The following is a 16923-nucleotide window of genomic DNA, read 5'->3' as shown; positions in this document are numbered from 1 at the left end:
GTTAAGAGAAAGCTATGTGCAAGACGCAGATGCAGTTTTTTTCGTTCTTGCGGGAAATCGAACATATTTTTATAGCTATCTAAAAATTCTGTAATTAGTCTGGAAACAGGGAGGACCCAATTTTTGCATTCTGTGAAAACGGGTGACTATAACGTAATAATCTTAATCTTCGCTGTCGTTACTTTTGCCCGAGCAACGCCGGGCCTACCTGCTAGTTAAATAATAAATTTATTGGTTCAATTGTACCCAAGTGATTTACTTTGCTACATTTTCGGATTGATTGCATTAAACTTCAAATCCTATCTCCATAATAAATTTTGTGAAGGACTTTCTGACAATCTGATAAAAGGGATTGAATATCACACTTACAAACTGCATAAAAATTAAGTGAATATCATATGATTATAAGAAAATATCATAATGTTGATAAACTTGTAACTGATTGGTTTAATTTAATTTGTGAGCTTGCCAACTGTAGGGGGGGAAGATCTTAAATCTTGTGTCAGGATGATCAAGGGGTTGTTCGGTATTGGGTTGTGGTGGTGGAGGCACAGATATGAGGCATCTTTACAAAAGAAGCCCATTTATTTCAGATTAAGAAAATTGCTTTCATAGGTGGGATGACAAGTTTCTTCCAACAATAATCATTTAAAAGTCCTTTAGCTCAATGTTTTCTTCTGATGAAAAGTTACAAAGGCAGCCCTGGGGCAGTTCCGAGATGGCATTAGCCAGGAAGAGTCTCGAAGCTAGTTGTACACTATATGAAGAGGGTGAATTGTTGGAGGGTTGGAGCAATAACAATTTCACTCAGGATGTAATGCGACACAGATTTGTTTGTTGACACAATTAAAGGAAAAATGTGTGTTTGATCTTGAAATCTGGGGATTTTATAGGATTCCTCTCCAAACCTCTTCCTTCAATTGATTCTAATTTATTCTTGTTGTTTCCCAATTGGTGCCTTCCCCTGTTTCCGGGTGAAATAGGATTGGTTCAGGACCTGAGAAAAAATCTATCTAAGACAGTCTACCCAACACCATCTCTCAATTCTGATTGGGAGATGTCAATGGAACTAAGAAACCTGCACTTGTAATTTAACCCATTATGCCCTTTTCTTTTCTTGACATTTTAAAATGATAATGATTTATTGCAATGTTTTTCTTTTTTGTCTATCTTCTTCTTCTTTCTAATTTGATTTGACTTTGATTATGGTATATGAACATCAGTGTAAAAGTTCAAACTCTCCGTCTCACGCCAATTGGTAACTTAACACATGTCAGAGTTGCACTTGGGACTTGCTTATTTATCTTTGCATCACATTCTCAAATAAACAAAAATCCATGTCTAGCTGCAAACATAATTTTTTTTCTCTCTCTTTCATTCTAACAACAAATAATTTTAACACAAATTTTGTGACTTTCCAAGTCACAAAATTTACCAGTTTGGATCTTTCCAGGACCTCATAAATTGAATGATGAAATCATTCCAATGATTAACTGGATTACATGAAAGTAAATAAATAGGGATTAAAGTTAAACATTTAATGACAGTAAGATGTGATGCTAGCATAATTTTATTTTTCTCTTACAAAGTAACAAAAAATTTTATTATATAACTCACTACTCACCACACCGGAATTACTTCAAAAAATTATGTACACAGAACCTTTTATGGTGTGATAACACATAAATATCCTCCTAACCCCAGCAGATACCCTGGAATCTATAGTGTCCCTTTAAGGGATAATAGGTGCAATAGAGGCCTGATATATATATAGGATTTACTAAATGATCTATGGGCATCAGAATACAAGAACATCAAGCGGATATTTGTCACAGGAGAACCTCCACGGCTCTCACTACTTATGTAACTGATCAGCACATAGCAGACTTCACCCAGGCAAATCTCCTCCACGATGCACCTCCCATTGAACACCTCAAGTGGTTGGAGCCTATGCACATCTTTAAATCCTCCATCATCAGCAAGTGCATAAATTTTAAAGAAGAGATGGTTTTGTCATTGGCCTGGCAAGAGTTAATTCACAGCACACTCTAGTCACCAGTTATACATGGATGGGCTGACTTGTCATGCATGCGCAACCTGGTTTTTTGTAAATCCTTTCGAACCTACGATCAAACTGATATTTAAACAACATGTGAGTCGAACTGATATTTAACGGCAATCGAACATTCATCTAGAAATGGTTTGGAACCAGATGCAGAGCCCAGAAGGGGTTTGAAAATGTTTGTTTGTCGATATTTATGCGTTATCACACCGTAAAAGGTTCTGTGAAAGTAATTTTTTTTTAAAATTCTATTATACAAATAATTTTATGCTTTAAATGCCTATATAGATACAATATGTGCATCCTATATAACAGGAGTGGAACAGATTTGCATATTTCATGAAAATCAGTATTAAGAAATACAGTAATTGTTTGCAAAGATTCAGAATGAGATGTTGTACTTAATTTTACTTAAAACACTTCTATAATCTAGTTCTGTCTTGAGGAAACCGTGTTTTGTATTTTCTTTTCTTTTCTTTTCTTTCGAAGACACAATGTAGTGACGTAAACTTAAACACTGGGCGAATTTTTCATCCTTTTTATTCGGTTGGAACGCTTTTTATTACATAACGCGTTTCGGGCCGATGCCCCTCTTCAGCCAACTAAACATTAAAAAGTAAGAGATGGCTATATACAAATATTTAAAATAAATACCGTGACAGTATACATAATTAGTTTTTAGAGGTTGTTACCTTCTAAATCCTGGTGGTGAGAGCTTGTATACCATTAAAAGCTGGTCCGTACCTCATTCAGTAGTTTAGACGGATGTAATAGTCCAAGGGTACAAATCTTGATAAAATTTCATAAAAAAGGTTTAGTATCAGTCTGTAGAAGTATACTGGGTTATTCTTCACAAATCATATTCGTGAAACCATACCTGAGATTCGTCTACCGGTGTGTTGTCTAACACTGATCTCGTACTCCTCCACCTCAACTGCGGAGTACGATCTGTTTCTAATTTGCATATGTCTGGTCGAGCATCAGCAGGGGAATATTCCTTTTTAATAGGTTTCTTTTCCGATAAAATTATTCGGGGACCTGGCGGTGATTTTTTAGAACTCATCAGTACACAGCATGTGGCCATTGCTATTTTTTCCGCTTTTAATATTTTTAATATCTGTCGCTATGCAAATGACGTAACATCAGATCTTAAAACAGTTTTTTATTTTATAGTATATTTTATAGTAGTTTAATCCAATTTTCATTAATTTTTATGCTTAGATTAGTATTTATACAGGTCTTATTTTTATTTTTAATGATTTCTACACTTTCTTTGAATTTCCTGTTGTATGTCTTCTTTTCTCTATGTAAAATCTTCTTCTATAATCTATTTATAGACAAAAATGACTCATTCTAAAAACAAGATGTTCTGCCTTTATTTTTCTTTTTTTCTTTTACCTCTACTTTACAATGTCAGTGGAAGGGTAGGAAATGATGGTTGTTTCTGATATCTTTTTTTCAGCTTTTATCAAAATTTCCAAGAATAAAAAGACTAAGGATTAATGCTACACAGAAGTGGATGTATTGCTCTTTTTAGAAAATCTCTTTAGACTTAAATAAAGAGAACCAGGACATTGTAAACAAAGATATATGGAAGAATATTTAATGCTTGTTAAGTTTAAGACTAAATATAATAGAATGTTGTTCTTTACTGTACATGCTATTTCTATAACCAAATTATTATGAGCTATTCAATGAACAGCTTAATATAACATCTTTATTTTAACAATATTATTTTGTCTGGAATTTCAAAATGGATATTTCTTACAATATGAGAAAAGCTATCCTGACAAATCAATTATTGAATAATGAATAGTCAAGCTCCTACTACAGCAAAGTAAAAATAAATCATGGAATAATCCATATTTCATTACAAATAGATTATCTAAAAAAATTAACTATTGATTAAAATACATAATCATTAATATCTTGTTTAATTTTACTTGAGAAAAATATCACATTTTTTTATAAAAATAATGACTCACAAAAATTTTTAATTAAAGAATGTTGTTATATTTTGAAATATATATGTTACATAAGATTGTTTACAATGATCAAGCATCTTTGAATTTCCAATTTCTTTGGCTTGGTTATCTAAAGATGTAAGATAACTTCTTATTTTTAAATAAATTATTTTAGAATACAGTTATTTTGTAATTCTAAAATTCTAATAGTAGTCATTTCATTCTTTTCTAATACATTGTTTTTAATATTTTAAAGCTATACTATGGAAAATTGTAGGTTATATTTGAAATGTGTGCATTATCTTAATTTGAATATTAACCTCGTTATTATTTACAAAAATATACGTGTAAATTTTTGAAAGAAGTTTTATTACATATGATATGCTATTCTGACTGATTTTAAAGAAATTTAATAATTATATAATATAATATATATATATATATATATATATTAATGAACATTTAATTTCTAATAAATTTAAACAGAAGTTAAGTTGGAATTAGAAACCTCAAAGAAAAAAGCTACTGAATTATCTGAGAAATTAACAGAAAAAAGTAGACAATATCAAAAATTACAATTAATGTATGAAGGACTACGAAGAAAATTTATTTCTCCATTCTTTATGGAAAAAGAAGTAAAGCAGAAAAATGTTCACATAGGAAATGACACACCTTTTGGAATATCAGCAGCAAATGGCAAGAAATTTAATTAGTTTTATATATTAAAAAAACCTATATTTAATTAATTAAAATTTTGTTATATTATCATTTATACTAATTTCTTATTAAGTTTCAAAATTTTTAAAAATTTTAACATATATTATTGAAATTTTCATTGATTTTTATAAAATACAGTTTAAATTAAAGAAATAATTTATAAATAACAATTTAAAAATAGATTGACTTTAAAGAATAAATCATAGGAAAAATTTTACTTGTTTTTTCTATAATTTTCTATTTTTTTTGTCTATAATTTGTGTTGATTAAATATTTCTGACTTCTAAACCTGATTTATTTGTAATTGAACAAAACAGATTTGTAATTAATTTATTTTGAAATATTTTTATTAATATTGTCTTTGCATATTCAACCTGCAAATTTGCATATTGTCTTATACCCAATTCTCTTTATAATTATATAACTTTTTAATAAATAAGATTTAAATTGTTTCCTTTTGAAACAAATACCATTATTAATTAATTAATTATTGTCCAGAAGTTGGAATTATTCTCATAAATTTTATAAAAGCAGAAAAATCAAACATGTTGGCAATAACAACAAGACAATATATTACTATTCTCTATAAAAAAAAAAAAAGGATTTTTAGGATACTTCATTTGTATACATTTGTGTATTTTGCTTCATACATTTTTGGAAATGATGATTAAGAAGTTTGTTTAATTTAAAATACATATATAAAGCATCTACTTCCTTAGAAAACAAAATTAAAAATAAGATCTGTTTTATTGGAGAACATTTTATGAAATTACAAAAGTTGTACCTTCCAAAATTATTTGATTTGTTTATTATTATGGTTTTTTAATTTTAAGATGTTGAAAAATTGGAATACTGATTTAAAATAAACTGGTAAAACTAAAATTTAAAATGTTGATTGCATTAGCATTTCTTTTAGAATTAATTAATCATAAATTAAAATTTATAGTAAATAATGGAAAACTTCTATATACATTTAATCATTATTAATTGAATATAAAAACTTTGAATTTAATACTAATTTCAATTAAAACTAACAAATATAAATATTTGATTACAGATATACTGCAATGTGCTCAGAAGGCAGAAAGTAAGTATTAAATATTTAATTTGTATAACTGATATTGAATATATAATAATATATACAATTTATATTTGTCATGTTTTTGTGTTTTGTTTAATCAGTGTGTATTGGGGCCTTTGAAAAACAGTTTTAAATGTGTATAGCCAAAAATGTTTTGTATAAAGTTATTTCATCAGTTGAGGAAAGAATGGCTGGCAGTACTTTTTTTTTTTCTTTTCCTTTAAGGGTTTCTTTTTCTAAAAGGGGTCATACTCAAAGTTTTTCTTACTTTTCCATGGTATACCTAGTCTTCTTGCATATGTCCGTTGGCTTCACTAGTGGATGATATGGATTGGAAATAAACTTTTTGTTACTTTTAGGCAAAATAATAATCTTGTACAAAACTTGGAGAGCGATGAATCCAGGTAATACTTTATCAATGAAATTCCGTTAAGTCCATTCATGATGGGGATGGATTCTTAGTTCTTCATCATGAGCACACACAATATAACCCATTCTTCCTCAATGTCATCCAGTGACCTCCTTCTTTTTGGAAGTATTGCCTGAAGCCAACCAATACTAAGCAAAGATGTATAAAAGACCAGAAGTAGTCTACTTTGGAAGGGGAGAGTCCAGAGAGAAAAAGAAAAATAACTTGATTAAGCTACATCATCATCAGTTCTTGATGAATGTTGCCGATTTGTCGTCCCTTCTGCTCAACATTGCTTCTGCTAATAGTTTCCTGATACTGTGATCCTGTACACTCATGACTTTGTATCTATAACACACTTTCAAGAAATAATAGGGTATATTGAAACTCAAAACAATTTTTTTTAAGACGAGGCTAGATCAGGGTTGTCCAACCTTTTTTCTAATGGGCCAACTTAGAAATTTACATATATTTAACGGGCCACAAAGGTACTTTATATAAATATATGCTTTTAATAAGTTCAAATTGTGAATATCAAATTTTAATAACAAATATATATAATAATTATATAAATATTATATCATTATCATCCACCATTCACAAATTTAGGCCATGTTGACCCATTTCGAGTCTCAGCTAGACAGGATCTAGGAGTCGTTTTTGTGGACATCCAAGTCGTCGTCATCCTTATGGTTGATACTGTAAAATTGCACGAGGTATCCTACCCGGCGACATTCGAGATATATGTTAAAGCCATTTTTTTCTATATGTGGAGAGTTTTTCAATTAATGGTCTAATGTGGAGTTCCTTCAAAATATCCTCATTTCGAAACCACACGAAACAAGTCGAACCTTTATCCTCATTTCGATGATGATTCAGTAGCATATATCCAGCAATTCAGCACATAAACCTCATTTCGGCTGCCTGTAATCTTTTGATATCTTTTTTATTTAGAACCCAGATTTCACTACCTTACAAGAGAGTTGGAACAGCCAGAGTTTTATATAATTTCGGTCTGGAGTGTTTTTGTACAGGTGTGGTTTTAGAGTATTATTTATTATTCCTAATATTTGTAGAAATTTTGTGAGCTTATTATTTATGTCATTTTCACTTTCATAAGAAATATTGCATCCTAGATAAAGGAAATTATTAACTTGCTCTAAAGTTGTATTATCAATTATGATTTTGGCTCTGTGCCTCTAAATGGCATTACATAAATATTATATAATAGTAAATATATATAAAATAAAAATAAATTCAACGCAATTTTTGACATTGCCTTCTTTTTATAATATTGTCAATATCTGCATTTATGATACTAGTCATAATTCTAGGAATGTTAGTTAAATGGGAATTACTCAACCTATTTCTTTCATCGGTTTGATGTTTTTCATGCACAAAAAAGAATTGTTTACAACAATATGTTTTGCATGTGGTGTAGTACAGTTTTCTAGCATCAATTACATCATTACGACATCAAAATGTATCCAGTGAAATGAGAATAATTTTTACAACATCCTTTACCAAAATAAATGAAAATGCACCTAAAAATTTTAGGGTGCAGTGGGCCACATAAAAATATTAAGTTGGCCACGGGCTGGACATCCCTGGGCTAGACTATGTGAGCAGATTCAAATCCCCTCCTTTATTCTAGTGGTCTCTGGTAGCCCATTCACTTACTTTCAACTGGACTATGTGGTTTCCAAATGTTCTCTGGCTTGGAAACCTTATCTAGACCTATGAGATTGCTCATAAACCTCTGTATTTAGAGGATTACATAATTTAATGTATATGGGAAAGGAGGAGGAGAATGTGATGGTATTGCTACCTGGCCTCATTTCCCTTATGTTCCCATCTGGCAATACTCCATATCTGCTTTCTAGCAAGTTTGTCACTATTGTTTGCCACCTCATTCTAGTTAGAGAGCACCTGTATTTTGTCTGGAATAAGATTTTGTTGTTTAAGATCAAATCAGCTTTTATTTTCATGGCAACCCTTTAGAAATATTTATGTAAAAAACAGACTCTCAGAGGAAAAATAGTTCAATGTAATATTTATGAAATTTTTTAAATAGCAATAGCAAAATTTATTTGTTACTATTAAATAAAATGTACTGAAATATATGTGTTATTAATATCATTTAAATTACCTGTAATTTATTTCTAGAAGATTTTGTTTTACATCCTGCAAGAACACCAATTTCTGATTTTCTTAACGAAAAGAAAACCCCAATACAATCTCGGCTAATAGAATTTGGAGTTCAAACAAGTGTAAATAGAAATCTATTTTACAGACAGAGTATGAAAAACGATAATTAATTAATATATCAAATTACTTTATAGAAATATTTTTAAAAAATTAAAGATTGTATTAAATTCACAAAATAATAGTCACTATTGATGATTATTATTTAGAAAATATTTTAATTTAAACACTAAAAACAGCTATTTTTTAGTTTTTTTCAAATGTTTTAAAATAACAACATTAATAAATATCTTAAAATTAATCAAAATATTCTCATTATTTGTGTAATATTATTTACAAATTGTGTATTTATTAAATTGGTTCTGGTAATTAATAATAATCTGAAATAATAAAAAAAAATTACAACATTGTAAGCAATTGTTTAAAATAATAATAATGATGATAATAATAAATATTTACTATTAATTTTATTAAAATTTTACTTTTGTAGAAGATTCAGTTAATTACTTTCAATAAAAACTTGTTGAATATTAAAAGTGTTTTATGTCTAGAGTAGCAAATAGGTTCGATCATTATTTACATCTTTTATATTGATATTTTATATGATCCTAATCTATAATTTAAATGCTATTATTAATTATTCAATATGTATTTGTTGTTTTTTATTTACCTATATAATAATCTACAGACAACTATGTACTGTACAATAATATACACCAGTGGCACACCCAGAGGGGGCTGAGGGGATTTGGCACCCTCCAAAGAAAAAAGAAAGAAACACTAAAAAGTTTTCCAAAAATATTTTCCTAATTAATATTTATTTTTTATTTATTTATATTATCTCGTGTTTTATATTTCTGTACTACTAATGAATTAGTAACCACATAAGCAGGAATTAAGTTTGCGTTAAAAAGTTTTTTATCCATTGAACTCGACTCACCAAGATTAAATCCTGAATGCACCACTAATATACACAGTTAAATTTATGACAATGATTGGTAGTTATTTTTATTGTTTTTGGTTTGACATAATTTTAGATAAAATTTCAGCTTTTCAATTGTTTTGTCACGATAATGAATGAGATGTTCTGCGTGTAAAGTTTCATGCTGTCCTGATTAATAGATTCTGAGATGAGGCCATATGAATGGTTATGCTTATAACCATTCATAACCATGAAAATAAACATAACCAGTTTTATGTTATATATTAGTTAATAACTATATTTAAATATTTCTGTAATATGATTGTTAAACCTTCTAGTACTTTTTTCAAATATAATGAAATTTCCCTAGTAAATAATAAATTAGGACATCGGGTGACTTAATCGTATCCTGATAGAAATCAGGCAAGCTGAAAAGAAAAAGCCAATCTAAGAACAAAGCAAATGGTGTTGATTGCTTTATTCTTGTGTTTTGTTTGTTTTTTGTGCCCATTTTCCATTAGGTGCATGCAATGCTTTCTTCCCCCTCCTAAATCCCATTAGACCTGCTCAATTGCATCAGAGAGCCTGGACATTGTCACTTTGATCCCACTGTATTTGGAGAATGAACTCATGGACTCCCATTTACTATTACCTTTTTGGATTCCACATCACAATTAATGGAAAATGGCAGTTTTATCAATATTGATTGATCAGATTTCAAATGAATGCATTTCTGTAAGCTATGCATTATTGTATAAGTAATAACTGGGAAATGGTCAGAACAGCAACTTGTAACACCAAGAATTTTAAAAATGTGTTAGAATGGTCACTCGGAGTGATAAATTCGTACATATGAAATCTTCGTAGTTATATAAATCAAATACTATAATATAACAAACATTAAAACCATATAGTTTGGTTATTTAAGCCTACCATTGTCACATTTATTGTGATACTCACAGTACAAAATAGCAAATTTCATTGGTCAAGTAAACAGCATTTTTTCTCATGTTAGCTGTAACAAATTGTTTCCTTCACAGCCAAATATCAAATGGTAATCTGCCAACGAATCAAATTTTGCGAAAATCGGACTAAATATTGAAACTCGGCACCCTCAAAAACCACTTCAATCACATTTTGTGCTCTCTAGTAACCTCCTATTATGTACTTTTCTTATTCCAATGCCACCATACCAGTGGGTCTGTTAGGAAGAAGGGACCATTGCGGAAGAGGGTCCAAGTAATTCCATCAAAAGTAGTTGTTGACCTCCTTCCGGAAGAGAAGATGGTCAACCACTTCTAATTGTAAGTGGTCTACTATTAATGTTTGAAAAGTTATCGGTGTTAGACAGGTTAACCTCCGAAACACTTCATATAAAACTTTTTTAAATAAATAAAAAAATCTTATAAAAATGCAAGAATAATTGCTTTTATGTGATAATAAAGTGTTTATATTTTTGTATAAACTACATGGGAAATATGTCCTCATGGATATTGTGTTTATAGACAAATTATTAGAATTACTTTGGTTTATTTGGTTATGGCAACGTGACACATGAGCGATCTGCCAAGGAGGATGTATTCCGGGAAGACTTATGTGAAGCTGGCCCCTATTTATGTGTTACTAATGCGAAGAAAACCCAGAAAACTCCATGTGGCCAGTCGGTTGGCTATGCGCGCAACTCGCTGACCGATTACCGGTGTACGGTAGGTGCTACCACTCGATTGCTAGAGGGTACTTATTAGGCTGCGATTTGAAAAAATTGTAGGCCTATAAATTCCCATTGTCGTCCGTCATTTTCTTCCTTAATTTCGAGAACGGAGTTAGGTACATAACTGGTACGACTCTATTCTTAACGGGAAATGTATAAAGTATGGAGGCAAAGCATCAGTTCACGCAGGCAAGTGCTATGTGCTACCTGTCGCAGTAATGGGGCATATGGTCTGAAGACCACGTATTCTGTGGCGTAACCAGCTCCTTGGGTGGGCCAGAGTAAAGGAGGGAGAGAGGGATATCGCGCATGCTCAACGGAAGAAAGCGGGACTTTTTTGGGGGGGAAGAAAAAAAGGAGAGAAGACGCGTAGACGAGAGAGTCGCGAGTTTGTTTTTTTTTCTTTTTTTTGTTTGTTGTTTCCTTTGTTTTAGCGTCTGTTATTGCGAAAGGACAGAGAAGTGATCGGAAAGACTAAAATAAACTTTAAATTCTTTGCATTGGATCATAGAGCGTTTGATTTATTTCTTCGAAGTTTCTTTTTGTACCTGCACAGGGAATACTCAGCTGAAAAAATGGAAGATTTTTCATTGAAGAAATTTAAGGACGTGTTAGTGAATTCCACAGTTTTGGTTGATGTACAGTACCTAAGGTAGATAGAGGTCCATTAGATGGAAATAATATTACGGGGATAGTATTAGATTAAAAAAAATTGGTTTATATCAAATTGGTACCTCAGCTGGCATTATAAAAGATTGGCTTCATAGAAACGCTCTTCAAATAGCTACAACCATATTTACCGAAGCCGTCCCACCGATAAAACTAAGTTTGAAAGAAATTGCTGGAAAATTATCTTTATTCGGAAGTCAAGGGTTTAATGCTAATCATCTTATCTTTAATCTTAATGCTTTTATCTTTATGCTAATTGGTCTTTTATGTTAATTTCTTACTGCTTTTAGTATTTAACGCTATATTAATTCTCTTATAAAATGTGTTTTTGGTATGTATATTGGAGTGTCTGGAACGAATTAATTGGATTTACATTGATTCATATGGAAATAATTGCCTCGGTTTTCGTCGGTTTCGGATTTCGCCGATTGTTTTCGGACGGATTATCGACGAAAACCGAGGTATCACTGTAATTTGACACTTTCAATCAGGATCGAATTCTCTTCTAGAGTCGAAAGACCTGTTATGTATAGGAAAATCACTCGCGAATAATTCGAATATTTAATAATTAAACTAAAGTTTATAATTAATATTTTATTTTCAAATTTTTATTTGTATAAATTATAATCACTTGTCAAAGAACTAATAATCTATATATATAATCGAGACGAGTTGATGATGATAATCAACGCAGAGCCCAAACGGTTAGGAGTTGAAATTTGGTACACAATTTTTTTTTTTTTAACTCTTTCCGCCCTATGGGCACTAAGAGGGCTTCTTTTTTGCAAGCCATTATGGGTTCGGCCAGGCCCACAATGAGGCGACCGGGTGGTGAGGCCCGACATATCCGGACGGACCATCCCCCGAAAAATTCCTGGGGATTATTCGACCCGTCGGGATTTGAACCCGACGGTAGGCTGCCACCTTGACCGCTCGGCCATCCGGCCTTAATTTTGGTACAACAGTTAGGGTACGTCACGAGAACGCACATTAAGAAGGGATTTTTCGAAATTCCTCCCCACGGGGAGAGGGACAGGATTAAGTCTTAACACTTCCATCAACAATGGAAGTGTTAAGAGAAAGCGACGTGCAAGACGAAGATGCAGTTTTTTTCGTTTTTGCGGGAAATCGAACATATTTTTAGACTCATCTAAAAATTCTGTAATTAGTCTGGAAACAGGGGGACCCAATTTTTGCATTCTGTGAAAACGGGTGACTATAACGTAATAATCTTAATTTTCGCTAAAACGGTTAGGAGTTTGAAAGTTGAAATTTGGTACACAGTTAGGGTACCAAATTTAAGTACCAAAGTGTTAAGTAACAATGGAGAACAAGAGAAAGCGACGTGCAAGATTTACGGGTGCTGGGAAGAAAAAGAAAAAAGAAAAAGAATAATATGTTAGAACATATTCGATTTTCAAATTTAAACAGATTAGTTCGGTTTTTCTGAACCTTTCTTCTTTAGAACATTCGATGAAAATCAAACGATATAATCAGAACCCGTCATGAAAATCGAACAATATTAGAACATTCGATTTCCAAATTCGACCTTTCTTTAGAAATACTTACTTCGTTGATGAAATTACTCTTTTTCTTTTGTGACTATAACGTAATAATCTTAATCTTTGCTATCGTTACTTTTGCCCGAGCAATGCCGCGCCTACCTGCTAGTAAACTAATAATAGAAATAAAACTCGAAACAATAGGAATAATACACAACAATAAAATTTGCTATCGGAACTAAGTAGATTTTCTAAAATAATAAGCAAAAATGAAATCATTTTAATATAAAGATTTATTCTTTGTACGCGTAACGTAATGAACGACGCAAAGAATGCAGAAGACTTGTGGCCTTCATTAAAAAGTGCGATTTACGACATATACAGGAAGAATAATGCGTCACTGAAGTTCGAATGTTTATATCAAGATGTGTATACAATGGTTAGAAATAATCACGGAGAACGACTGTACAAAGAGATAAATGAGGTCATCGCTAGCTATTTAACGAATGAAGTACGTACACAAGTGCTAGCTTGCCTTCGAAATAACTTTCTGAGCAAGCTTAACGATGTCTGGAACGATTTTCAGACCAGTATGGTGATGATACGAGACGTGTTCATGTATCTCGATAATATTTACGTCAGAATAAACAATTTAAATAATGTGTATGATGTCGGATTGATCCTGTTCCGCGATAAGATCATAAAATACGAGAATATTTCCTTTTATCTGCGTTCCACCCTTCTCCGAATGATCACGAGAGAAAGGAAGGGCGAAAATGAAGATAGAACCGGCATTAAAAATGCATGCGATATGCTCGTTTCGCTAGGCATAGGTTCCGATTCTTTTTATATAGAAGAATTCGAAACTCCATTTTTAGAACAGACAAATGAATTTTATACAAAAGAAAGTTATCGTTTCCTATCGGCGAAGGATGCCATGTCTTACGTGAGAAATGCTAGAGCACGAATGGAGGAAGAATCCACCAGAGCCAAACTCTGTTTTGGAGAAACGACGGAGAAAAAAGTAATGAAAATTTTAGAGGAACAACTGCTCAGAAAGCATATCAAAATCATTATGGAAATGGAAAATTCTGGAATATTTTATTTGCTAAAGAATGAAAAAATTAAAAAATTAGCTTTTGTGTACCAGCTGTTTTCTAGAACAGAAGATTGCTTACACATAATGGCTGAATACGTAAGCAAATATCTTAGGAACTTAGGAATAAATATGATAGAAGAAGGAAGGAGAAATATACACATCTTAGAATTTATACATAGCTGGATAGATTTAGTAGAAAAATTCAATGTCTTTCTGTGTAAATCTTTCAAATCTGACAAATACATTCAGAAAATGATAGTTAATGACTTCGAACATCTCTTAAATTTAGATCCCAAATACTCGGAATATCTCTCTCTGTTTATAAATGATAAATTAAAAAAGAAGGCCAAAGACTTTACTGGAGAGATTGAAGAAGGTATTATTGATAAAAGTTTCATTCTGTTTCGCTATCTTCGGGATAAAGATTTGTTTTTAAAGTACTATATACAGCACATGGCCAAGCGATTACTTTTCAATAGAAGAATATCTAATGACTCCGAACAAGAAGTCATCTTAAAGTTAAAGATGGAATGCGGAAGTCAATACACTTTTAAATTAGAGAAAATGATTAAAGATGTAATAATTTCAGATGAAACCATCGAAGATTTTAATAATAACACACAATTTTCCGGACATTTTCCAAGAAAGATGATCGAATTGAATGTTAAAGTTCTCACTTCGCAGCTTTGGCCAATACAAAAATGTGTCGTAAATTGCTGTTTACCAGAATATCCGAGGAAAATCTTCGATGCTTTTATGAAATTTTATTTGAAAAGACATTGCGGACGTAAATTAATTTTGCAGCCTCAATTTGGTTGGGCGGATATTTCTGCCGAATTCTGTGGAGAAACGTTACAAGAGAATTCTGTCAATGGGGACTGTACTAAGCTCGTCTCTAACAATTCTTTAATTAGTGGCAATCCTAGAAATTATATTCTTCAAGTTTCCACTTATCAAATGTGTATTTTAATGTTGTTTAATTCCGAAAAGAGTGTGTCGTTTGAAGATATGTTACTCGAAACAGATATACCAGAGAAAGATTTAAAAAGATCATTAGAGACTTTAGTCTCAGGTAAACCATGGCAGAGAATCTTACTTAAACATCCCGAAGGAACTCCCTTTCGGTCTAGCGATACGTTCGTTGTCAACGAAGCTTTTTCTTCGAGATTTTATCGCGTAAAAGTCCAACCTTACAAGAACAGAGACTCGACAGGATCCGGTAAAATTATCGAGGACAATATAAATGAAGATCGAAAATATGCGGTAGAAGCAGCCATTGTAAAAACAATGAAGGCCTCGAAAGTACTTCATCACAAGGACTTAATTTCCAACGTGATATTACTGTTAAAGCATCGATTCCAACCCGGTATTTTATTGATTAAGACACGAATAGAAAGTTTGATCGAAAGGGAATATTTAGCTAGAAAAGATGACGACAAAGAAATATATCTTTATATTCAGCAATGATTTCATGACTGATTTGAATAAATATAAATTAGTTTGATAAACTCAAAATTATTCTGTATCTCGTATGTTGGAATAATTGTTGATAAGGTGATAAATCAGATCCTATTAATACATTAATATAATAATTAAAAGAATATTTTATAAGTCAACATGCGCTGTTATAAATACGGTATATAACAACACTGCGAGATAAAGCTAGTTTAAATGTAATGTTTCCAAATTGTCTTTAATTAATAAAAACATTTTTATTCAACTTTTAGACTTTGAAATTCTTTATTTTTTATGAGAATATAATTGATGAAACATTTATCTGATAGCATTTTCTTATTCCCGACATGATAAATACGTCAGCTTTTTTCCTGTGGGCTCTAAGACGGCTTCTTTATGGGTTGGCAGCGTCCACCAGATGGTGAGGAATGGGATCTGGATTCGATTCCGGGCACCGCAAAGCGGTAAACTGCCAGCTTAACCCCTTGGCCATCCGGCCTTCATAATACTTTTTATTGTAGAGCAGATTGATTTGCAATGCTTTTATCTTTCGGATAAGACAATACAATTTCGTTAAACAGTTTCCGTCATTCCGAAAGTAACAATGGCCGATAAACTTAAATGTAAATTGCCGGCTTTCGGAGAGATGCCGTTTTCCAGATGTTATCTTAATTCTGAAAATAGGAAAAAATATATAAAAAATTATCATTTCGGTAAAAAAATCTTTCCTTTGAGATTTAATATTAAAATAATATTTATAAATATATTCAGAGTGCTTGCCTGTCTGTCTTCGTGGCTGTCTACAGGGAAGTGTTAGAAGAATAAGTGCCAAAAAGACCACGATCTCGGATATCCCGTGATGATGATCCATAACGGAAGGGAATTTGCTAAGATAAAAATTTGTGAGAGAGTCAATTACTTTCAAGCCTCGGCCACACAGACTGCTACGATAAGGGTTCTACACTCAGTAACGATGCTACGCACACTTCACTTGTTAGCCATGTAAAGCAACACTATGATCGTTTTTAAGATATCGATGTTTATAGTGTACGGTAGGACAGTGGTTTCTTTATGATGTTCTATTTTTTTTACCGTTTCTCAAATAGAAAAAAAAGTGGGCTCGCGAA

General features: G+C 31.6%; 2 protein-coding genes across 3 annotated transcripts in view; both read left to right on the top strand.

The window, feature by feature from the left end:
- Positions 1 to 8581, top strand: part of LOC136978581 (E3 ubiquitin-protein ligase CCNB1IP1-like) — a 30728-nt gene extending 22147 nt beyond the window's left edge. For both annotated transcript variants that reach the window (XM_067274310.1, XM_067274309.1), the window contains 3 exons: positions 4513 to 4722; positions 5801 to 5830; positions 8400 to 8581. In XM_067274310.1, the coding sequence (XP_067130411.1) occupies positions 4513 to 4722; positions 5801 to 5830; positions 8400 to 8551 (392 nt within the window). In that variant the 3' untranslated portion in view covers positions 8552 to 8581. The remainder of the gene's footprint in view (positions 1 to 4512; positions 4723 to 5800; positions 5831 to 8399) is intronic.
- A 4977-nt stretch (positions 8582 to 13558) lies between these two features.
- LOC136978549 (cullin-3-B-like) lies at positions 13559 to 15808 on the top strand. The gene has a single exon (XM_067274265.1). The coding sequence runs from the start codon at positions 13559 to 13561 to the stop codon at positions 15806 to 15808; it is 2250 nt and encodes a 749-aa protein (XP_067130366.1).
- The last annotated feature ends 1115 nt before the right edge of the window (positions 15809 to 16923 follow it).

This window comes from Centruroides vittatus, unplaced genomic scaffold (assembly GCF_030686945.1).
Source record: "Centruroides vittatus isolate TY-2023 unplaced genomic scaffold, ASM3068694v2 contig_546, whole genome shotgun sequence".
Classification (NCBI taxonomy): Eukaryota; Metazoa; Arthropoda; class Arachnida; order Scorpiones; family Buthidae; genus Centruroides; species Centruroides vittatus.
The sequence above is the reverse complement of the archived record's forward strand: the minus strand, read 5'-3'. Positions and strand labels throughout refer to the sequence as shown.

Excerpts from the sequence above, each read along its gene's own strand:
- LOC136978549 (XM_067274265.1), top strand. The coding sequence starts at position 13,559 with ATGAACGACGCAAAGAATGCAGAAGACTTGTGGCCTTCATTAAAAAGT.